Here is a 23960-nt window from a genome sequence, read left to right on the forward strand (position 1 = left end):
CTCACATTCCAATACTTCTTGCTACCTATTTGACAGCTTCTGTCCCTTAAAAAAAGCTCTGTAACAATACAATAACAAAACAAGTATTCAAAACCATTCCATGGCAAATCAATTAAAAAATAATGCTGGTATAATCTCTGTTCTTATACGTATCAGGAGTCTGAGTATGTTTTAAGTTACAATATCAATATGCAAAATATTTTTGAAAGTTCAGCACACTCTTCAAACAAAAAAGAATAAAAGAACAAATTCAAAGATTTGAAAAAAGCATAACATAACAGTTAATGTTTAATAAAGAATATGATCAAACAATAGGTCTCTTCTTGAGTTTGCTTTCAGTTGGCTTGAACACGTACATCTACATTAAATTTTTGCTCATTTTGACAAGAACATAAAGAGAAACTGAGGCCAGGGAAAAAACCCCAAAGGTCTCAGACAGTACCATTTAAACACTGAGAGCAACAGATTGCTAATACTGTAAGCCCCATTGTCCCTAAGACTGGGAATGAGAATTAACATGATAAGAGCTGTTTTTTCTTCCTTTGCATATTATTGAAGAATCTCTAAAGCTAAAATTCTGCACTGATTTTTTTTTTTTTAGTACTGGAGAGATCTTAACCAATTTAGCAACACAAACAAAAGTCACAGGGAATTGTTAGCATATTTTGCAACTATGCAGAAGAGCAAATCCCAGGTTTATACTCTTTACTGAAAAGCACGAGTTACCTCCTTCATTCCCTCACTATGGACAGAATGCAAAGAATGCAGCTTCTGTCTCCATTTAAAGTTTGAGAAGTGAGACAAACAGTACTATAAAAACTGCTATTCTTAGCAAAATAAATTCTGTAAGTTTACTATAAGGGATACTCAACCTATAGCAGCCAAGAGCACGACTTAGGACTTGCTACTACAGAAGTCTGGCTCCTGGAAACAGACACACTTGAAGACAAAAGGAAATTTGATTGTTGGGAAAGTATCAGAAAACTACCTTTGGATAAGACAGGCATAGAGCTAAAATCTGAACAAAACCAAACTAAAAAAAAAACCCAAAATAAAACAGAGAGGCATGTAAGATGGCAGATTTGAAAATTTTCCTCCACATAGCTTAATTTTGCCATAACTCATTTTTCAAATTCATCCCAACTGAACTGTTCTATTTTGGGTTAGTTGCTTACTATGTGATATTTGTAAAAAGCTGAACTTATTCTGAAAATGGTGTGCAAAAGAAGTATGCATGCTCAAACAGAAAAAGCCATCCTACATAGAAAGAATTTTGGATTTCACCTCAACTCAGCCAATTTCCAGAGGATACTCCGTGAAATATCACACCATGAGCAGACCAAAAACGTCTTAGTTCAATGACACGTTTAAATTCATTGCCAAGCCAAGATCTCACTCCATCTATGAAACACTCCCATCTGTGACCTCCAAAACCTCATTCTGTGAGAACCTCCAAGAACAGTAATAGCTTCCTAGATCATGCTTTATCTGGAGAAAAACACAGCAAACTACCTGAAATATCTCTTTAGAAACTTGTTCATCTTTTCCGGATGTAGCAGCTCTCTTTAACTCAGCTGCCTTGCTGGAAATCAGAGATAATTGTTAGAGCCTAAGGCAGGGCTTGCAAGCCGGTCTAGCAAGGAACAGTTTAAAAATTACTTTCCTCATTTATCAGAGGAGGCTCTGCCAACCAACTTCTGCATTGGTTCTCACAGCAACTTTCTAGCCAGTTTACTGGCTGGCCAGATCTCTTGGGGTTGTTTAGTTGCTCACTTCCCTCTCATACAGGTACCTGTGCTGGCGGACCATTGTTTGCCAGGAAGCATTTATGAATGCAGAGAAAAAAGGAAGCACAAAGCTTGTTGTGCTGGTAGTGATCATAAATAGCTTGCTCAGACATGGCTGTATCAGAGCCATTGCTCTGCAGCTGATATTTCACTCAGAAGGCTGACACCACAGAATATGTTTATATTGTTCTTCCATGATCTTTGTCTAGGGGAAACCAACATCTTGCATAAGTGGTTTCTGTGTCTTGCTTCCAAAAGAGAAAATGTGACACTGTTCTGAACAGTCCACATTGTCCAAAAACTCAATTTCCACAATTTTTCTAAAATCTCTCCATCGAATGTTTTCTGCTTCTGTGATGGGTTGACCTTGGCTGGGTATCAGGTGCCCATCGAGCTGCTCAATCGCTCTCCCCTCCCACATGCACAGGGGAAAGAAAGACAGAAGACAATTCCACAGTTACGTCTACTTACTAAACCAAAACCAGAAGTTTGCACATGCAGAAGTAAAGAGGAAAACAAGAGGTTAACTCTCCACTTCCCCTCAGCAAGCTACTTCCCAGGAAGGAGGGCCTCAGCACCTGTAGCAACTGCTGCAGAAGGCAAACTTTGTAAAACAACAAACACCACCCCCCTTCCTCCTCTTTGTCTTAGCTTTTACATCACAGCTGACTTCATATGGTATAGAACGTCCTTTGGTTATTTTGGGTCAGCTGGCCTAGTTGTGTCCCCTCCCAGGATTCTGCCCACCCCCAGCCTACTGATGTGGGGGAAATGTTGGAGATACAGCTCTGATGCTGTGCCAGAGCTGCTCAGCTGTAGCCAAAACAGTGGTGTGTTATCAATCCTTTTCTAGCCACTGATGCAAAGCACAGCACTGTGAGGGCTGCTGTGGGAAAATGAATTCATTTCAGCCAAACCCACTACAACTGCCGGCAGAAAACACCTTTTGCAGGCTATGAATGATTAACACCAGCATTCTCAAAATATGACAGATAAGTAAAAATAATTCTCACCGACACAACTTATTCCTCTCTGCCCTTGGTGAGCTGCAAGACCAGCTGCAAGGAATCAGAGCAACCACAAAAATGAAGAATAGCTTAATAATCATAACTTCTACTTTATAAGCCCTTAAACAGCTGTCAAGGGGCACCCTCCTTACAGTCTTTAATGGTATCTGTTTATCAACTACTTGTACCTTCCAGGACACTGAAAGCCAAAAGATTCTGAATCTGTTCTCTGGCTCCTAATTCGGCTGCAGCACAGGAATATCTGGACATTTACTTTTCACAACAACCCTATGGCAAGTTCCTTGGAGTTAAGTGAGGAAAGCTAGACTTAACGCCTAAGTAATGTCTGTGTTAACCCTTAAGAGAGACCTTATTTACTTAATGGGCTAACAGAGACATTAGAGACAAGACCTTATTTAGAATGTCCATCAGGTCATTTTAAACATCCAAATAATCCAAAGTGTTCACTTAACAAAGGCCTACTTTGAAACAAACAGAAGACAGTACTCTCTGTCTCCTATCTGGACACAAGCTAAAGATATTTTTTAATGGATATCATGCTTTAAATTTTGGTGCATTTCCCATAAGAAGGTTCTATAAGGAAGACGTTCACTGAGAATTGCTCACTTAATTATGCAAAAAAAAAATTCTACCATATCCACAATCTCAAGTTATATTATCCCTCAAAACTACTCTAGATGTAAAAATCTTAACTGTCCAATTTTGGAATATATACCTGATGGTATATCAGTTTAGAGCTTGCAACTCATATTTGCAAATTAAGAGTAAACATATAAACTCTTCACTAAAGAATTACCAAAAATAGAAAAAAATATCCAGAAATCTCAAGACTTCTCTGTAAGAGGATGAAGACACATATAAACAGACACACAAGGAATCTTCACAACTAAATTTATTAACTACAATATCGAGAAACTATTGGTTTTAATGCTGGACATGAAATCCAGCAAGGCTGACACTAAATAAAACAGGAAATTCACCTTTTAAAAGAACTGACCCTTCAAGAATTTTCAAAACCACATGAAACATAAGTTAAAAGTTTTAAATGAAGTATGAAAGAGTGTCATGATCTTTTCTAATTGGTTTAGTTAGGCAAAAGCCCAAATGAAAGAAATTGTGTCAGTGTTTTACTCATTTGAAGCACACCATAATTAACATGTGTCAGTTACATGATGTACATGGGAGCAATGTATGTCTGCTGCCCTCATGGATGCTCCCTTAACCATTTATGTATCTGTCTCTTTACAGAAAAAATTATTTTTCGTAATTATCCAGAACTCTTTAAAAAAAAAATTAAAGTAGTTGTTTATAAGCAAGTCCACCAGTTTATGTAGGCCCATCAGTATCAAGTGTATTTTTACAGCTAGAAAGCCTAATAGACATTTTAAAGAACAAAAACACCAGAAAGATAAATTAACACTGTTAAAACTCAGTGATTCTTGAGTACATTACATACTTGAAAAAAAATACAATAAAAAAGCAATGAAAAAGCTGGAGAAAAATGTAGCCTGGTTTTGAACTTTGTTAGGACAGACTGGTGGCAAGTACTGCAGCTCACATTTTAAGGAGGTTTTTACAAGCAAAGTCTGTATCTTGAGTTAACTTCATACTGTCAGCATGGTGGCCCAGTAGGGACCTTTTCATAATAGATCTCAAGAGAAGTGCACAATCAGAGAGGACACTGAGCCGTTGAGCAAAAATTACATATTGCAAACTTTTTATTATGAATGTTCTACTCCTAATCCAAATTATACTGTTCCGATTCATTAAAAAGAAAAAAATCCACATGAAACCGTAATTTAAACACATTTTTTAGTCAGAATTGGTAATCATTAATACTTGCATCTGAAAGGAGAAGCACACACTGAGACAGCAAAAGCAACACCGCACATCCTTATAAAATTATACATCAAAAAAATTATCACATCTCTCAACCAAAAGAATCTAAATAAATTTTCTGAAATACAAACTCTGACTCTGTCAGACAAAGAAGTTTGAAAAGGAAAGATTCCAGGGGCACTGTGCCTAAAAAGCAGGCAGTAAGCAGTCTGTGAAGTAAACAAACCATAATTCAATACAGGCCCCTCACCAAGAAGGACAAGGACCACAACACAGGGAGGACAGAGGGGCAGAGAAGAAAATGTGAGTCCAGAACTGATCCCTAACAGGACAATATGCTAACCATTGTCCCATGTGAAATCTTGATAATCACTACTCACACACATAGAGGCAGTCTTCAAAAAATGCATAATCCCACAGGGATCCTACTGACTGTACACTGTTGCATGGGGTTTGATTTTGGGTTTTTGTGTTTTTTTTTTAAAGATTATTCAAAGGTTTTTCAATCATTATTATACTGTAATTGCTACACTGATACCAGGTTTTTTAGGGTTCTTATGCCTTAGCACAGGTCTAGCAGTTCTACTCCCTATTTATATGGGAAGATTTTTACCAAAACCTTGTGTTACACACTGAAAACAAGACGTGCATAATAAGGAAAAAATATCCCTATCTGGAAATTGAAGCATTAAAAGAAGAAGTTCAGCAACTCACCATGTCAGCAACTCACGCATTTAAGTCCATCCTAGTGAAATCCCCAATTATTATTTGCAGCATATCTGCACAACATAAAGCCTGGCTATAAGTGTATTGCCACAAGCACAGTCTGAAGAGGACAAGGGTACAGCAACATTTACAGTGTCCCTGTGACACACATTGCCCTAACACAGGTACTCTTTCAGTTATGCACATTCAATCCCAGAGCAAATGCCCACTTCTGCTGTATGCATGCACTGTCAAGGACACTCAAGCTCTTGTACATCTTTACCTGGACTTGCAGAGGCCTACATGCCTACATATTAGCCAGCTGAAGTCAGAAGACTCAATAGCAATAAAACAAAGTGCAGAAAGATATGTGGGATAAATCTGGATCTTATAGCTGACACTCAAAGACTTACAGCTGAGTCTGGGTATTAAGTCTCACTTGTAAAACACAAAGTGGAAAAAATGAGTCATATATTCCTTAAATAAACATCTTTACTATTTTCACAACAGTTTTAATGCAGGTGAACACACCAAATAAAACTAAAATCTTCACCTCACCTGAAAACATCCACTCCTCTTGTAACAGTTTCACTTTTAATTGCTTCACCCTGTTTCTCACGACATTACTCTCCTATACCCTTACACACAAAGTATCTTCATTTACAATACAGCGGTAGTCATCTCTTAACCATGAAGTTACAGCTAACTGCTTTCCAATCAATTTCTAAAAATATCAATAATCTTGCTACAGACACAACTTATCTCCTAAAGTGACACTTTATTTCAGAAAAGAAAATTAAAAAAAAATCAAGAGCACAAAATACTTTTTCTAAGCATTTAACTCCTGAGCCATTTTCAAAAGAAATCTTGGGCAGATAGTCCCCCTTGAAAATTCTGTATTTTAAAGTTGGGATTTCTGAACAAAATCCTGTAATTTGAAGTTTAAGCCAACATTTCTAAACTAAGGAATTTTCAAAACATTTTCTACAGTTCTTCTTATGCTTCATGTTCAGAACGGCACAATAAATTGCATGCACATGAAATGCACTTTAATCTGGGCCTTGTTTAAAAATGCCTTCAAATGCACTACTTTGGAAGAAGAAAAAGCTATGAAAACATACTGATTCAGTCTTATTAAATTAAGACCAACTTAACTTGTTACAGAAAGCACAGGCAGTAATATTGTATTGTATAGCAGTAGTCATTAAGACCCCATATTATTTCACTTGCCCAAACTACAGAATGTATACGCCTTTTAGGACCAAACACAACCTTTAACCATCTTTCAGGCAAAACTGGTCAAATTTATTCTTTTTTAGAGCAGCTAAGATAGTTCAGTGTTTTTCAACAGAAAAACACTCCCCTCCAGCTGAAAACATTTTAAAAATCTATTCTGTTGGGATGCTCTAGTACTTGAATGCTGTGCAACAGTGACAAGTTCAGTCTGTTCTTGTCTTAGGAAACCACGGTGTAGCACCACAATGAAGAGCTGCTCAATCCACCTCAGCTGCACAGCTCTGCATGGCCGTGCTCACGGGCTGCACTGAGACCCTGCAGGCTCTCTCTGATCTACAACACATTTCCCCTTCGTGCACAGGACTGCTGGGCCTGCTGTGGATGCAAGCTCAGCCACGAGACAGCTAAGGAGCTGCCATCCTAGCACTGAGAAATGCTTGGCATTGTCTTAAATAGCAGTTGGGTGCTATCAGGAGAATAGCTAGAACACAGAGGAGGAGGAAACCAGAAGAGGAATTGGAGTTCAGAACAGGAACAGAAAAAGAAATTGCAGAAAGAAAAAGACAGATGTGTAAGGTGCCGATGGGTAGGTACAGAGCCATAAAGACTCAGACACTACAGCATGCAGAGCCTCAGATCCTGGACCCATCCCTTCTGGATTTTCCCATCCTTTTGTTCAATGGACCAGGAAGCACCGTCAAGATCTCCTTCTATCCTCTTCTAATTAATGACACAGAAACTATAGAGAGAAAACATGTCCAGCTAAGATGTTTAAATGCCACATATGTAAACTAATTTTATGTCTGTCCATAAAGGTCTGTATTTTCTTTTATTTTTTAACAATGCTGAGGGAGCCACACACAGATTTGTACAAGTGCCTTCTGCCTGAAGTATTTCATGAGTCTATGGAGAAGCATTAACTATTCACAGCTGCAAATTAAATGAAGGTATTTATGTTATGAAATCCTAAGCCAGTGTCTCAGTTTCTCTATTTGTAATGCATCGCTGTCATTTCAGTGAGGCAATATAAAAATGTAGTTTTTCAAAAACATATTATAAAGCACTTCTGTGATACTATAATGAAGAAATTGGAGAGAAAACATTAATCCTGTATTTGCCTATAATTTTGGATAGCATGATCTGAAAAACAGGATTAAAAAAGAAAAACCTCAGTGTGAGAACACCATGAAACCTCTCTGACCAATGAGACCAGAGTGCTCTGGGAAAAACATTATTTGATCAAAAAACTGTGTAACAGCGACATGTATATGGAACCTGAGTTAAGATGGGAAAGAAAGCCTTCATTCCAACATTCCTTGAATTCAGACTCCTTGAGTTTGCAATTTTAATGGCCACTGAAGCAGGGTTTTATGTACTGAGGGAGGGGTTTGTTTGCAAGAAAACTTCAAACGCTCATTTAAACAGTGACCTATATCCCTCTCAGTTTATGAACTGAAAATTACACAAGTTTGACATCACAAGACAAAAACTAAGCATCAGGAAGAACAATGAGGTGATCCAAAACATGACTTTTCAATCTTAAATTGCAGGAGAAGAAATTAAATGCAGCAAAAAGAACTGATGAAAGAGTAAGAAAAGCAAAAAAAACCCTAAACAAAAACAAACCAACAAACCATAAGAATACCTAAGGCAAAAAAAAAGAGAGGCATTCTGGGAGTACTGGAGATAAAAAAAGGCTCCCTGGAGTGTCTTGCACTTACCTAAACCCCTGTCTTCAGACAAAACTTTAGTTCTCAGAATAACATGCCTATATTAACACTGGAAAGCCTTCGTGATGATGGAACAGAGTTGCTCCTTTCCAGGTTTATGTGCTAACCCAACTTAAAGTTTCTCACACTAAATGAAAAAAATCTTAAACTTCTAATAGTTAAGATTTTAAAACATGTTTTATATTAAAGAACCCATAAGTGAAGAATATGACCATATCAGCAGTGTTGCATAGATTTCTATCACTTCAAACCTCAAATTTATATTAGATTCTCATAACAGATGTGTAATTACAAGGTATCACTAGGAGTCCCATTCTTACTCAAGGGACACATTTTCATTAGTAATCTTGCCATTTATAATTCTGATTTTTTGCCCATTTTACTTTACCAGTTTGGCAGTTTCCACAGAAGTCAGACTGCTGTCAGGAGCAGGACCTGGCAACATTTCCCAGGAATAACAAGGCCTTGCTGTGGAACCCATTCTATCAGCAGCTGTCTATCCTGTTTTAAGATAGCACTCTTACCACCCATATCCCTACCACCGCTGGAATCTCACCTCTAAGAGGAAAGCAGAGAAGAGAAAGAAAGAAAAGAAAGAATGATGCTGTGGGCAGAACCGTGGCAGTTGCACTCATACAGAAGAAACACACCACGAAAGGGAACTTTGTATTGTAAACCAAGGAAAAATTTGATATGCCTTCTGGGTTTGACGCTACAAAGCATGAGGGCAATGGATTAAGCAAGACTATTTTCATTTTTTTTTTCTTGTTTCAGTATTAGTTTAACACTGACAACTGAATTATTTTGAATGGTCTTCATGCATAACAATTTCAGAAGCTTACCTTCTAAGCAAAATCTGTCATTCTCTGTGGTCTTATGCACTTTTTTCCAGTAAAAACAGTCACAGATACTTTAGAGTGTCACTACAATTATTAGTGACTATGAGTTTTCACAAAAAACATGTTCACTGCCAAAATATTCATATCTCAGAAGGATCAAAACATACCCACACAATTTTATAGCATGCCATGGCAAGAGCAACATTACAGGGATGTGAGCTCATTCTGACCCTGTGTTAATCAATAAAATAGACCAACCATTCATTCTATAAGCTGCAATCAAAAAGGTAGACATTGAATAAACCTCACATAAAACTTCAAGGTTTTGCTTAATTAGACAGGAAAGGGAGGTTATGCCATCTTCCATAAAACTCTGAAGCTTTTAATAAATAGTAAGTTACATGATGAGTGAGGGATAAACACACCAATTTCACAAATAGAATTTATATTAACAGCACAATTAAGTAAAACTTTACTGTTTAAAGTAAAGTGTGTACTGATTCTCCACACCAAAATGAATGGCACATTCTTTTCATTAAACTCCTCTCACTCAACAACCCCCAATAAACCTGGTGAAACCAATATTTTCCTGACACAGCCCTACTCAAATCAAGACAAGAAGGCTCAGTGCAGGACCTACTTCATGTTAGCAGTCTTCTCTTACCAGTGAACAAACAGATGACAGACAGCTGTGGCGAGCAAACTCTGGGATACACCCTTTAAAAAAAAAAAAAAAAAAAAAAAAAAAGGACTGGGCACAAAAATGCTGAAATACACAACTAATACATTATTCTTGCATTTGGCTCCCTGGACACCTAGTCAAGAAAAAGAGGAAATAATACCAGACAGAACAGAACATATTTGCTATTTCTTCTCTACAAGCACAGTGTTAATGACAGGCTAGGTCTGGGCTGACAGACCAGGGACAGAAGAACACGGCATGGTCTGCACACCAGAGGCTCCTCCCTCCCTTGTCCACCTTCTCCCTGCCTATCAGAGGGGCATGCCTGCTCCACCGGGGCCCAGGCACAGTCTCAGCCTTTCCAAACAAAGAACAAAACCCACACATGTAGAAATGGCACACATCTAACTACCTGTATATGTGCTGTCTGCCTTTGTTAGGATAGACAAAGGCAACCCATACTTTGCCAAGGGTAACCGTAACACTGAAGCTTGGGCTTCTGGTGTCATAAATATCAAGCTTTACATTTTCAGTCTTACCAGATTTTACCTCCATGGTTGACAAAAGGAAGTTTGAGGGCTGACAGTGCTTCCCAGCACCAAAGTTATGGCCACGATATTGCTAGAAAATTAAATAATTTGAATTGTTCAGATAAAACAATTATTAAAAGCATCTACAAACATCTCACTTATTGTTAAAGATGCAACCTAATCAAGAGATTACCTGTTTGTTTAGTTTTACAAATATCTATTTCTTCAGATCCCTTTGAATTCATTCTTCACTGAAGTACCAGATCTCTCAGGAAAAGAGAGATTTTGTACAGTGAAGCACTTGGGATGTCTGTAAACAGCACTATAGAAAATTAACTTCTAGAGTGACACTAAGAGAATAAAGAATGGTTGCCTCTGTTTTGGCCTCAGACTTTGAGATGAACTTTCAATTCTCTACTCTGAAATTTCAGCTGTGCCTCTAACATAAAAGCACAGCATCTGCTTCAAGCAGTGGTGAAAAATGAGAACCAAGTTACTCAGATAAAGCTGTAACTCTTGATAAATTTGATTTCTGTCCCTTATTTACATATGACAAGTTTGCTCTGTACAGGTGTCATCCTATCAGCAAGACATGATGCATTTTATCATCTAAGTTAATATGTTATTTGCAGCCTGAATTCAAAAAGCATGAGAAAAGCCACATTAAAGAGAACAAAACATTGCTAAGACTACAGCAAGAGTTGTACAAAATCTAACAGAATAGTGTAATTTGATCATAAATGTCACCCTTCAAGATTTTGAGTTTGCCCTCAAAGCTGCATCAATATGATTAACATCTCATTTTCATGTCTGCAGCATCCACAGACTTCAGAACTCTTACAGTTGCAGTGCAGAGCCAAATAAAGTGAGAGCTCTGAGAAGGTGCACATACCCACGAGCAGGAATCCACAGAGTTTCTTTAGGGAAGCAAATCTCTACTGAACTATGTAGAACCTTTCCATTGTTGTTTTGCTCAATTATGCAGAGGAGAAACATACTTCACCATGCAAACAAGGTACCTGATATTCCTAAAACTACTAGTCATTCCTTAAACAAAGCTACTCTTTGCCCATAGACACTGACAGAGAAAGTGTTTCAGATGTAAATACCCACAATCAAAAATCATGTAGGATGTGTTCCACTTCATACCAGTGGGGATGAAGCCTCTAGGTGCTAACAATACAAGATGTGTTACATAAGACTATGCACTTATTTTTAGAAGCACATTACAAAATTAAGTACTGCACTGGAATCTGTTGCAGAGCCATGGACAGTTGCATCAATAGGCACAAAGAACAACTGCTCAGCTGGAGCTGAATATTAGGTTCGATTCAGACTGAAGCTCTCTCCTGACAGTCCCAAAAATACTGAACCATCTGAGACTATAAAGTTTAACTTACATTCAGTAGATAAATAAAAAACAAACCACAACACAAAAGCCCTACTAATCATAACGACCTTGTTATGAGTAGAAGAATTAATAAAAATTACTTTCTTAAAGATTTGTTTTGCTTCTTAATACTTGAACCGTGATAACCCTCAACTTCCTTCTTTTCCACATCTCTTTGTGACTTTCCCCCCACTTCAGGGAAAAGTTGTGGTGCGGACACTCAAAGTTTGCCTGTATTTATTTACAGGATGCTTAACCAGCTGCCATCCTAGCAAATACATACCTGTAGGTCATGTCTATTTCTTTTACAAGAAGTTGCACAAATATGAAATTCCTTCCTTCACCTAGACACAATTTTATGAGGTCTGTAGGACCATACTTCCAATCTTAATTTCTCCTTCTGAGTTCTGTTTCCACAGAGAAGCATATTTATACAAATTCAGTTAAATGCTTAACTTTTGAGTTAACCCGAAGTTGGATTATCTATATATATCTGACTTATTTTATATTTTTATGTTTCTTACAAACATAAATTAATCCATGAAGCACATTCTACTATCAACAGTTTATTCATTTACTACCACCAACAGTTTACTCATTTGCAGTCTCTGTTACTCCCCTCCAGGCCCTCTCCTAAGTACATTAACACAAGGGCCTGTGAAGTACCTTTAGTCTACTAAGTTTTAAAATACACTGCTCAAAATGGTTTTGCTTTAATAACTGGACTCAGCAGATGCAGGTATTCATTAGTAAAGGCCAGCAGCTGGACACTGGAGCACGTTGTTAAGGGGAAGTTAAAGATGTCTGCTCTTAGTGAGTCACTCCTGGTTACCAACCTACGCTTGGCCATCCCAGTTTGCAAGACTTGCTAAACTCTTGCTATAAAATCTAATTCAGATTAGTGTAAAATTGAATCTACCGTGTGGACTGTAAAAGAACTGCCAGCTGCTTTAAAAAAATCATTTAAACTAGTTATATGTCTTTCAGAGACAATAAAAGATTAGGATCACAGCTAATATTGAGAGTTTGCAATTCCTAATTAAAATGCTAATCCCAATGAAAATACTACTTGCCATCAACCATATACTGCCGGTATTCACAACATACACTGACCTAAGCTTAGCTCAAAAGAGCACCAAACTTCTGAAAACTAAATTTATCCTTGCAAGAAATTTTGAAAGTCCCTGTTCCATCATAGAAGTCTCACAACATTTATGTTCTTGCCTAATTTAACTTCCAGGAGATTGGGGGAAACAAAACATATATTTATTGTCCAAATCATATCATCCTGAAATTTCCAAAACCGAAACACACACAAGAGAAAACTCAAAAAACCCCAAACAAGCAAAAAAAAAAAAAAATTAATTCCATACCACAGTAGCAAAGGAACCTGAATTCCGTAATTTACTTCGACTTCCACCATGAAATAAAAAGTGATACTGACTTACTTCCATGTGTAATGCTGATCTTGATCAATTTCATCTTACTGGAAATGTGCATCCACATCCAGAAAATAAGTCAACAAATTAAGATTTCAACATAAGGTACCTTTCTACTTTATGATAGTGCTTTTGACATGTTAGGAAAAGTATCAAGACCAGTACCAGCACTGCAATAAATAATCAAACATCTCATTAGAAAGATTTTTTGAGTCAAGCAGTTTTACAGATGGACACAGTATTACAAGGTACTTTAACATTCAGAATTGCTCATCATCTTGTCAGTCTTTCCAAAGTTGACATTGCTTACAGCTGATTTCTATTTGAAAACCTTTCAGATTCCCACTTCTCCACATAACAATACATGGTACAAATATTCAAGAGATTACATTCTTCTGTATGTTTTTAGCTTACTTGGTCATTACACAAAATACGTGCTTCACGGCTATTTTTCTGTTTTATAACTTTTTCAAAAAACAATTATTTATATGCAACAAGTACTTTCTCACAAACCTCATCACTATTGAATGGTAAAAGACTTCAAGCATATACCCAAACAAGTCCCCTGCACAGCAGAGCAACAGAAGGAAGACTGGCAGACATTTTTTCCACCATTATAACTCTCTGGCAACATTTCCTTTGCAAGAATAGTTTTCATGATTCAAATAAAAAATGCTTACAAGGAATAGTCATTCTGCCCCAAACAATGCAAGGTTTTCATAAGCTGGAAGGGGAAAAATACTATTCCAGTGAAGCTCAAAGCAAAAACTCAGTCATGTAGACAGTAAGACAAGTACAGTTCACTGACACAAGCATTAGTTGCTCATTTTACACCACGACAGGCATTTTCTGACAACCCTTTTACAGAAAAGATAATATATGATATTGCATTATCAATGTCTGTGTTACAAAGACAGCTTTAGAAAAACTAGCTTGCCAAGACATTGCCTACAAATCTAAATGTTAACATTTTAAAATTAAAAATAGTTGGCCATAATAAGTCCAACCGCCTCTTTTTGGTGCATAAAAACCCCCTCCTATTGTTTCCAAATGCACACACATTTAGATTCAATGAAAATGGCAATGCCATTCTGAAACACGTAAGGACAGAGCAGACCTACTGAACTTGGTATAGGGCCATTTTGGGTGGTTAACATTGTTTTTGCTAACCATATGTACTAACTGCTACTGGCATGTGGCTCCACAGGAGTCCTGAACCAGGCAAGTGAAACACAGGAAACCATTATCCCCTTACTGCAGACTAGAACTTGGCTATGAACTGGTTAAATGACTTACCCAGAGTAACCCACCACTGCAGTAGGTAACTCACACAGAAAGCATGGTCCAACTCAGCCCACTGGATTACTGTCTGCTCAGCAACAGCAATGCAAAGTAAGAGTTCCCATTTTATGTACCACAAATACAGCAGCCTTTTATACCAGTTTTCAGTTTAATAAACTACACCTTTTGATGAATAACTTGACCACAGCAAACTATTTTCAAACATAATTGATCGATCTCAAGCACATAAAAAATCTGAAAGCAGGATTTTAAAAATGCTTCTGAAGTTCAATAAACCAAAAAAAAAAAAAAAAAAGGAAAAAATCCCAAGAGACATGGGGTGAAAACTAATGCTTAAAAACTATCACCCCATAAATTATCCCAAATGAAAAGGGAAACAGGAAGAAACAATGGTTTACTTATTACTGAATTTCTGATTAACAACTCTTACATTTCAATTTAACAAGAGAGAGATGTGTCTGAAAAAAAGTCTTCATTAAAATAAAATTTTAACCTACCAGCATAATTTGAAAGGAATCCTCCTAGGAAATGTAGAGTTGTGAAATTATACATACTAGCACTGCAAAAAGCAATCAAATGGCAGAGTAACCAAGACAGGGGGAAAAAATAATGCACACTTTTCTGTAATGTTACTGATAACCAGTGCTACAGCAAGACAAATTAAGGGTTCTCAGTAACCCCTTTGGACAAGAACCACTTACACCTTGACTTGGAGCCCATTACACAAGCAGAGCAGAAGATGAGCTAGCGCACACCACTACAACAAAAATATTCTATTTTATTTGAGTATTAAAAATGAAAGATAAAATATATATTATAAGCAATGAACATTTTATGGCTGGGTTTTGGGGTTTTTTGTTAGGTTTTTTCTTCATTTTTGCACAAAACCACAAAAATATTTTCAATCCTACATAAGAATCTCTTGCTGATGAGCACAGACCATGCTTGGTATATACACACCTGCTCCAAAAATCAAAATAATTCCACAAGGACAACTTAAATATCCTACTGTGCAGTATTTTCATTTGACACAATTCTTGCTATGCTGTTATAATGCTCAATAAAAGCATAGGTAGCTGTCAAAATACACCATCCATCCTGCAAACTCATGCACAAAGTTAACCATCAGCATGTAAGCAGGTGCTTTTGAGTCAAGGAGACCACACAAATTTCAGGTGTTCATAGGCTCAGGTGTTCTTTTCCAGGAACTTAGGTCAGGAGACCAACAGGACACACACAAACATAGCACCTATGTACTAAAGCATTTCTGGAAAGGAAAAAAAAAAAAAAAGAGGGGAAAAAAAAGGCCAATTCTACTCAGGAAAGACAACTGAAACAAGTTATATTGAATTGTTCAGTGCAGTGCAACTGAGACATAAATTTAAAGCAAATATATTAGCAGATTGCTGCTGTATAGCAGAATGCTCACATACTTTTTTTTTACTTATTTATGTCTCAAAAGCTCAGATAAAGCAAATTTAACCTAACTTCAACTTTATGCTTTTGTCAATCCTTGAAATTTACATACATACTGTATTAAGAGTAATTTTAAATGAGGAAAACTGGATCATTTACAGAGCAATCATTTAAATCTATTGTAAAAATACTGATTTGACTTCCTAAGGTACTGTACTTCTATTGAAATTGGTAAAGGGCTTTCTATTTAAGCTAACATTTATAAACATGTACAAGAAATGTGGCAAATACTCTGCCATGAATTTAGGAATTTTTGGGTTTTTTCTTTTTAATAACACATTTTTAAGGGGCCTTTTATTCAAGCAAATTATAGCTTTAAGACAAGACATCATTTTAAAAGTTAGATACAGGGGTCTACTTCCTTTTGAATAAAATTCTATACTTGGTGCACTTTCTACACTACCTCATGGGAAAACAAGCCATTCAATATTTTGCTTTAGCTTCCAGATAAAGTCAAAAAGCCAGGTGACAGAAACTTCTGCTTTAATTCAATTGTGGTGCATTTTTAAGTTCTATTCACTTCCTGAGTTCATAAAAAGATGAAGGTGGAAGATATGTTTGAATAAACAAAGTTATGATACAAGGCCCCTTTAAAAACTATAATGAGGTTACAACTTAGCAATTACAACACTACAGACCTTGCACTAACCTGAATATTTGGGTAATTTTTAAGAAAGCTACAACAAAGACTTAAAAAGCAATAATGTTCCTGATTTCAAAGCTAATCTCTATCCAAACAGAAATGCACTTAGAAATATAAAAATAAACCAGAAATACTTTCTGAGATGTATTGGTCCGCTGCAGGCGCACAGAATTCTCATATGAAGTGACGGAGGTAAAGACCAAAATTTTCAGGTGGAAACAGACACTTATGGGAAAATTTTTTAGCATCAAACTTCAGGACACACTAACTGTCCTATTTTTTCCACTAAATGACAATTATCTAAAACTAGATTCTGTTAAAGAGAATTCAAATCTTTTTTTAAATATAAATTTCTGGTGTTTCTTTATTCTCCATTTTAGCCAAGGGCTTTTCTTTCATTTCTTGATAGAACTGACACGCAAATAGGTTGCAATAACAATGACTACTTTGACAGCAATATTAAGTTTCTAGAGGAGATGTGTAGACAAGGTTTATCTACGACTATGCTCTTAGCTTTATCAACAGCTTCCTGAAAATGAAACGGAAATACACTTGCAAGTCAAGTCAGTCAGCTCTTGATAAGTGAGTATTCAAATCCCTTTCTAAAATCAGAAGCAGTCAACACCTTGATACCAGCTGAATACTCAACATAAAGAACAGTGGAAGTGGGGGACAAAAAGAAGAGGAAAAAAAGGTATGGGACAGATACATCATGTTCAAGTTCACAAAACTTGATCCTGTGAGCCACGTTCTATTAATGTGTCATTTTAAGAGAGCCTAAAGTACATCAACACATACACAACAATTCTCCAGATCAAAGGAAGACACCTTTGCAATATAAACTTCTACAATTACTTTGCTCTTGCAGGTCTTCACAAGTCTTAACAGTTTGAAACACATCCAAGTTTCCCAAAACATAAAGTTTTCAAATAACAGATATGACAGCAGGTTTGATCATCTATTTTTCTCCAGCAGAAGAGTTAAGACTAGCAGCCAGTCACCAGCACCAGATGCTGCTGGTGTTGGGGCACACAGGAGTGTCTCCTTCACACACTCAAGTCACACAAACATATATATTTAGGAAAGATACACAGAAAGTCCTTCTCCTCCCCTGGGGATAAAACAGTGCAAAGTTGGAAACAACTTTTTCCCTGACAAAGGAGACAGCAGAAATTAAACATGCTTGTGTGAGGTTTGAATAGGCAGCAGAAGCAAATACCACCTTACACATGCATATTTTAATTTTCCCACACTACAGAGCCTCCAAAACAAAGTTACTTGTAACTTCACCAACAAAAACCCACCCTAAAACCGAGAATACCCACTAGCTGGTATCTTGTTTTCACCAGGAGCATACATACGCTAACCAAACTGCTAACTCTGACGCTTGCATCTTTCCCCACCGCCCTACTGTCCCTCTCTTATCCCTAACCTGTCACCCAGTGCCACCTCCTCTCCCAGCACGGGTCAGGTTCACGCCAGAGCCTGTCATCGCCGCCCAGGCGGGCAGGGGAAGGCTGATTCCTTCCTCCGGCGACCGCGCTCTATCCCTTTCAAGTTTGTTTTACAAACACGTCCGAGGGAAAGCCAGAACCTGTTTACACACCGCCTTAACCACCGCCAGGAGGAGAGTGAAACAGGCGCAGGCAGAAAAAAAAAAAAAAAAAAAAAAAAAACGAAAAGAAAAGAAAAAAGAAAATAATTTTTCACCCGAAAGCCAGCCAGCAGCACCCCCGTCTCACCCCCTTTCTGCGCCCGGGGCCCGCGGTGCAGGCCGCACGGCCGCTCGGCGGAGCGCGGGGCCGCCGCAGCCCCGGCCGTGGGCGGCAGGTTCCGCTGCCCCGGCGCCGGGCCCGGGCAAGGCGGCGGGCGGGGGCCGGGCGGCCCCGCGGGGCCGGGCTCGGAGGGACGGAGGAGGCCTGGGAGCAGCCGGCGGGGCGGCGGCGGGAAGAAGCCGTTCGGGCGGGCCGGGCGGGCCGGGCGGGCCGAGTGGGCCGCAGGGCGAGCTGCCAACGGCGGCCGCAGGGATGCGGGGGCAAACACCGCCGGGCCGCGGCCTCGCCCGGCCCCGGAGCGGCGCCCGGGGGCCGCCGCCGCCCGCGGCCGCGGAGGAGGGAAGGGGGCGGCGGGCCGGGCCGGGCCTGCGGCTGCGCCCCCGGCTCGGGCGCCGCGCGTCCCCCCCGCTCCCCCTCGGAGACAAAAGCAAACGGAAACCCGGTGGGGCGGCCCCAGGTCCACCGAGCCCCGCCGAGGGCCGCGCCGCCGCCCGGGCCTCCCGCATCGGGCCGCGGCCGAGACGGCGGCGAGGCCCGGGTCGGCGGCGGGGCCGGGGAGGGGCGGCCGGGGCCGGACTCACCGCATGAATTTTCTTGTCCCGCGAATCCAAGATGGCTGAGTATCCAGCACGGAGGATGCTGGGGGAGCAACCTTTACCCTCTGACCCGGCCGCCGCCGTGACCCCGCCGCCGCTCGTCCCGGCCGCCAGCGCCGAGGGGCGGGGGCAGCGCCGCCGCACCGCCCGCAACGGCCCGGCCCTGCGCAGGGGCTGAGCGGGACCGGAGGGAGGGGAGGAGGAAGGAGCAGCGAGGCTCCCTCGGCTGCGCTCCCTCCGCCTCCCGCGGGATTCGCGGCCCAGTGCTGGGGGCAGGGCCCGCAGGCCGCGGGGCTGCCGGATGCTGCCGCGCTCCGCCGGCCCCGCCGAGACGCTGCTGGCCGGGGCGCGCCCGGCCCAGATGCCGTTCTCTGAGGGGAGAGGGCGGCGCGCAGGCCTGCAGCGCCGGGCCGTGGGGCTGAGCGGGGTCAGGGCGCAGCGGGGCTCCCGATCCTCCCTCGCCCCGCACCCTCGGGCTGCGGGGATCGCTGCAGACCCAGCCCGGGTGGACGCGCTCCCGTGGGAAGAGCTCCAGCTTCCAGAGGGGGCGTCCCATCCCCCGTGGCCCTGCTCTGACAGCTCCCTTTGGATTGCAGAAGGCAGAAGGAGCGGCCTGGCCTTTCTGTTATCCTGGGGAGTTTTAGGTCAGGAACGACCCGACGATGGAGTAAATTGTGTCAAGGTTCCTGTTTTCTCTGCAGTGTGATAGCAGTGGATAGACAGGTCCAGCTATCCCCTTGGTGTGTTAATAAAGTGGAAAAGCATTTACAAGATGACCCAAGTGGATTTTTAATTTATCGAACCTCAAAACATGTGTGTTATAGCAGTGACTTGAATACAGCAAGCGTTGATGCACAAAACACTTATGCAAATAATCCCCTTGAATTCAATGAAACTGTCAATGGTATAAAAGCTAAGCCTGTGCACAAGTGTTTACAGGATGATGGCCAACATCATTGTGAACTGGCTGCTCTGCTCCATCAAAAAAAACCCCAATGGCACTGACACCTTAGTTTGGTTGTAAAATCATCATAAAGTAAAATTTCAAGCAAAGAGATGAGTAGAAATAGCATGTTTCTTTCAATAGTTTCACACGTGTGCTTTCTTCTCAGGTTTGATTTTGAACCTCCAAATTGAATTTAGAATTACTGAAGAATTCAGCAGGTTACACAACACTAATATTTTATAGATAAAGGTGCTGCAGTAACATGTCTGCCAACATAGATATGTTTTGAAGATAAAAGAGCAGTCAGTCTTCCTTTTAAGCCAGGAGACCAGTTTCTTAATGCCACCAGCTTTAGTTGTGTGATGAGCATGGCTGCTGTGTCATTGAAGTGAATGTGTATATACATCCAGGAAAGCACTGCATTTTATTATTCAATCATAAACCTTTCCTTTGTGACAAATTCATGCATTTGCTAGAATCAAACCATTAGACAGTACCTAAAGTGACATGCTGTTTATAGTATGAACTTCTGGACCACTTTTGTTGTTCAGTCTGAAAAATCAAACATTTCCTCTTTTACCACAAATCAAATATAGGAGTGGTACTTTTAGACTGAAAAATACAATCAATACAATTAACCTTCAGTGTTATTAAATAAGTGTTTAGATAGTCTGATTCTTTTATATCTGTTTATAAACATTTTGCTTCGTTATATTTCATTTCACACTTTAGTGATCTGAGTTTCTTTTTTAAAAGCTAATTTTCATTCCATTTTCCCAAAGAGAAGTCATTTAAGACAATTCCCAACAATATGATGCAAGTAAACTAAGAACCTGATATCATTACATCTACATGGACTGATCTCTCTGCTCATTACAAAATTACAGTTTACATGCAAATAAATTAGCATTTATAGGACAAGAAGCTTGAATAGCTTAACAGAGCTAGTAATGGGGGAAAAAGTGTGTTATCTTGTATTAGACTGGTTAGCTTAGTATAAACAACCTAACCAGCCCTCACAATATGTGTAAATTGTGATTTAAATTTTGTTAATTGAAAAAATCTAACCTGTCCTTCTGCCTAAGTCTGTGTTTTGTTGAGGAAGTTCATTACTCAAGCTGTAGTAGCTGTGTATTCTACTTCCTCTTTTGTTTTCTTAAAGGAAGTGAAAGCATTTAGTGTTTTAATGTGTTAAAATAACATCCGGGACCACCAACAAAGAAGGTGTATTGCCAAGTATGTGTTCATATATTTGCTGCTTTTAGTCTTGACTCAGTACATTTTGCTACAAAGGTGAGGCCTGTTTCCCATAGTTGCATCTGCTTAATTAAAGAAGTGCCCTGAGCTCATGTAACACAAGGACTGCTAATTTGTGTGGACAGTCCTAATCCATTTTGAACCATGTATGGTACAGTTTTACCTCCTTTTTTAAGTCTACCAACTGATATGCATCTGCTATTTTGATTCTCATTTAATCAATGGTCTCTTACTATTGACTTATTTCACAGGCTAGGCTGATACACATCCATCGTCAATCAGTGTAAGAATGTCTGTAGGAGTCAATCTGAAAACTTTTGTCTGTAGCAGCACAGGTGAAGGAGCTAGAAAGCAGGATTACAGAAAACCTGTCCTGCACTCAACAATCCTCGTGGTGCCATTGACACAGCCTTCCACCTGAAGTTCCTGAGAGCTGGGCCCTGAATGTGCATGTTCTGAAGCACTCACAACACTTGTCTGCCAGCCCTGTGCACTCCTTGGCCAATGCTTCTGCTAATACCTACAGAAGGATAAAAGCCTACAGCACTTCGCTGGCAAGTTTGGGAAGAGGTCAACAAGAGAGTCAGGCGTGCTTAGAATGCCCAAATGCTTTATGGATCTCAGTGTTCATTGGGAATTCTCTGCGGTTTTTATGAGGCTTAGCTGCAGAGGGTTTGTCAGTGCTCAGTGACTCAAAAGTATCACCAACAGATGTGGGCAATGCAGTCGCAGAAGTGGGAGAAATTGCCCAGAGTATGTGTAGGGCAGGGTTAGGCTGTTCAACTTCTCCAAAACATGAAATTAAATTAATCATAGTAAGGTCACCATCCTCAGTTATGAGTGGAGGCAGAACATGGTAAACTAGCAACCTTCTAAGCAATTTTTAAACAGAACAAAAAGTTAATTGGAATGCAGCAGGGGTCTTTCTTTCTCCCGCCTATGTATTGTCACCGTATTCTTCGGGAAAAACAAATACAGTGCAATCACCTAGAGCAAGAGTTGGCAGCTTTTCAGCAGTGGTGAAACAAAGTTGTATTTTTCTTTCCCAGATTACGGATTAAGTCCCTTGGAAAAAACAACTTGAATTGCAAAGTGTGTTTGATCAGCTAAAACAGTGAAATACTGCTTTGGCAGAAAGCAGAGTTTGCTGTTTTCTGCTGGGCTTACAATTGTGAGTGTGAGACTTATGACTTTGAAGCTGCAGCTTCTCCCTAATGTCTTTCTTACTTAATGATGTTCAAAAGTCTCTCCATCGCTTCCTTTGGAAGGTTGTAGAGTTACAGCACTGTACTGCATTAATCATTGCCCTAGAAGAACATGGCAGATTTTTTTCATTAGTATAGCCTATTTGATTTTTTAAAAATATTTCTATAACAGAAGGATAAAGGTATGTCAAAATGTACACCAAATCTAATGTTAGAGATCTCACCACAGAGAGGTGTTGACAACACTTTTTTTTTCGATAATAAAAGTACTGAGACCTCACATTTTCTTAGTGTATTTACTCATAGTTCTCAACTATTACACTGAAATTGAGCACAAAATATTTAGATTTGTGCATACTTGGTTAGTTAGTTTGACTTTTGCAATTAGTTTCCGGTTGCTAGTGTATTTAGGAAAGGTAAGGGAAGGATCAGTTGTTTCCATGGCACTGTCCTTATCTATCCTTTCACTCCTACAGGGGATTTCCAGGGATGGCTGCTGGCAAGGGAAGCCCTAGAAGTGCAGCTCAATTACTATTTTAGCGTTAAAATGCATCACAAGGTATCCACACAGATGGCTTCTCATCTGCTGGATTTGTAGTTTCCAGGAGGGAATATTGGGAGCAGAAGTATCTTTATCTCAGTCTTTCATATTTTTACTACCAGGGAACCCTTTCTCAGCCTTCTGCTCCAGTGCCTTCAGTGTCTGATTTAGTGCTAATTATAACAGAGTATCAGGGGGAAAAAAATACCAAATTTAAAAAGAAGTCTGCCAATTCTGGAAAGTAATATGACCCCAAAGAGGAGATAAAATGTAGCATTTTCCCAAAATAAGATGCTTCACATTGCTGTATAGCAACTAAGAAGTCTGCCAGAGTGCTAGTAAATGAGAGGATAAATCAAGAATTAGAGATAGCAGTTTCAAGTGTCTGTTCAGACAAAGAGAAGAATAATGATGCAGATGGAAATATGTTTTCCATGGGAGAGAAGCATTAGAGACACAAGCCAGTGCCAGAGTAGGTGCTGACTGACATTCCTGAATAACATTATCCCCAAAGAGATGGGAGTTATGGCAGTGGGGAAACAGAAACCCTTCTTATGTTGGTTCTCAAGATTGCAGTCAGCTGGTGCTCATTGGAGAGCTGCCTGGTCAGAAGTGCTCTTTCTCTTTTGAAACAATTGAATCATGGAATCATAGAATTGCTTAAGTTGAAAAACACCTTTAAGATCAGAAAGTCTAATTGTTAACCCAGTACTTCCAGGTTAATCTCTAACCTGTGTCCCCAAGTGCCATCTTCTCACATTCTTTGAACACTGCCATGCACAGTAATGCCATCTTTTCCCTGGGCAGCCTGCTCCAATGCCTGACCAGATTTTCAGCAAAGAAATTTTTCATAACACCCCATCTAAACCTCCCTTGTTGCAACTCAAGGCCATTTCCTCTTGTGCTGGTGCATGTTACTTGGGAGAAGAGACCAATCCCCATCTGGCTACAAACTCCTTCCAGGCAGTTGTAGAGAGGAGTGAGGTCTCTCTTAAGCTGCCTTTTATCCAGGTT

The 23960-nt window shown here is 39.8% G+C and overlaps 1 protein-coding gene across 6 annotated transcripts in view; it reads right to left on the reverse strand.

The window, feature by feature from the left end:
• The window catches only part of CNOT2 (CCR4-NOT transcription complex subunit 2), an 83666-nt gene extending 64502 nt beyond the window's left edge, over window positions 1–19164 (reverse strand). Inside the window, exons 1-3 of one of the 6 annotated variants that reach the window (XM_058804713.1) lie at window positions 18983–18999; window positions 10386–10467; window positions 9829–9881 (exon numbers count right to left, since the gene is read on the reverse strand). In XM_058804713.1, the coding sequence (XP_058660696.1) occupies window positions 9829–9881; window positions 10386–10401 (69 nt within the window). In that variant the 5' untranslated portion in view covers window positions 10402–10467; window positions 18983–18999. Of the gene's footprint in view, window positions 1–9828; window positions 9882–10385; window positions 10468–18058; window positions 18131–18982 lie in introns of those variants that run through there. The other 5 variants (XM_058804714.1, XM_058804716.1, XM_058804717.1 and 2 more) reach the window with 5 other exon arrangements.
• Between the last annotated feature and the right edge of the window lie 4796 nt (window positions 19165–23960).

Source organism: Ammospiza caudacuta, chromosome 5 (assembly GCF_027887145.1).
Source record: "Ammospiza caudacuta isolate bAmmCau1 chromosome 5, bAmmCau1.pri, whole genome shotgun sequence".
Lineage (NCBI taxonomy): Eukaryota > Metazoa > Chordata > Aves > Passeriformes > Passerellidae > Ammospiza > Ammospiza caudacuta.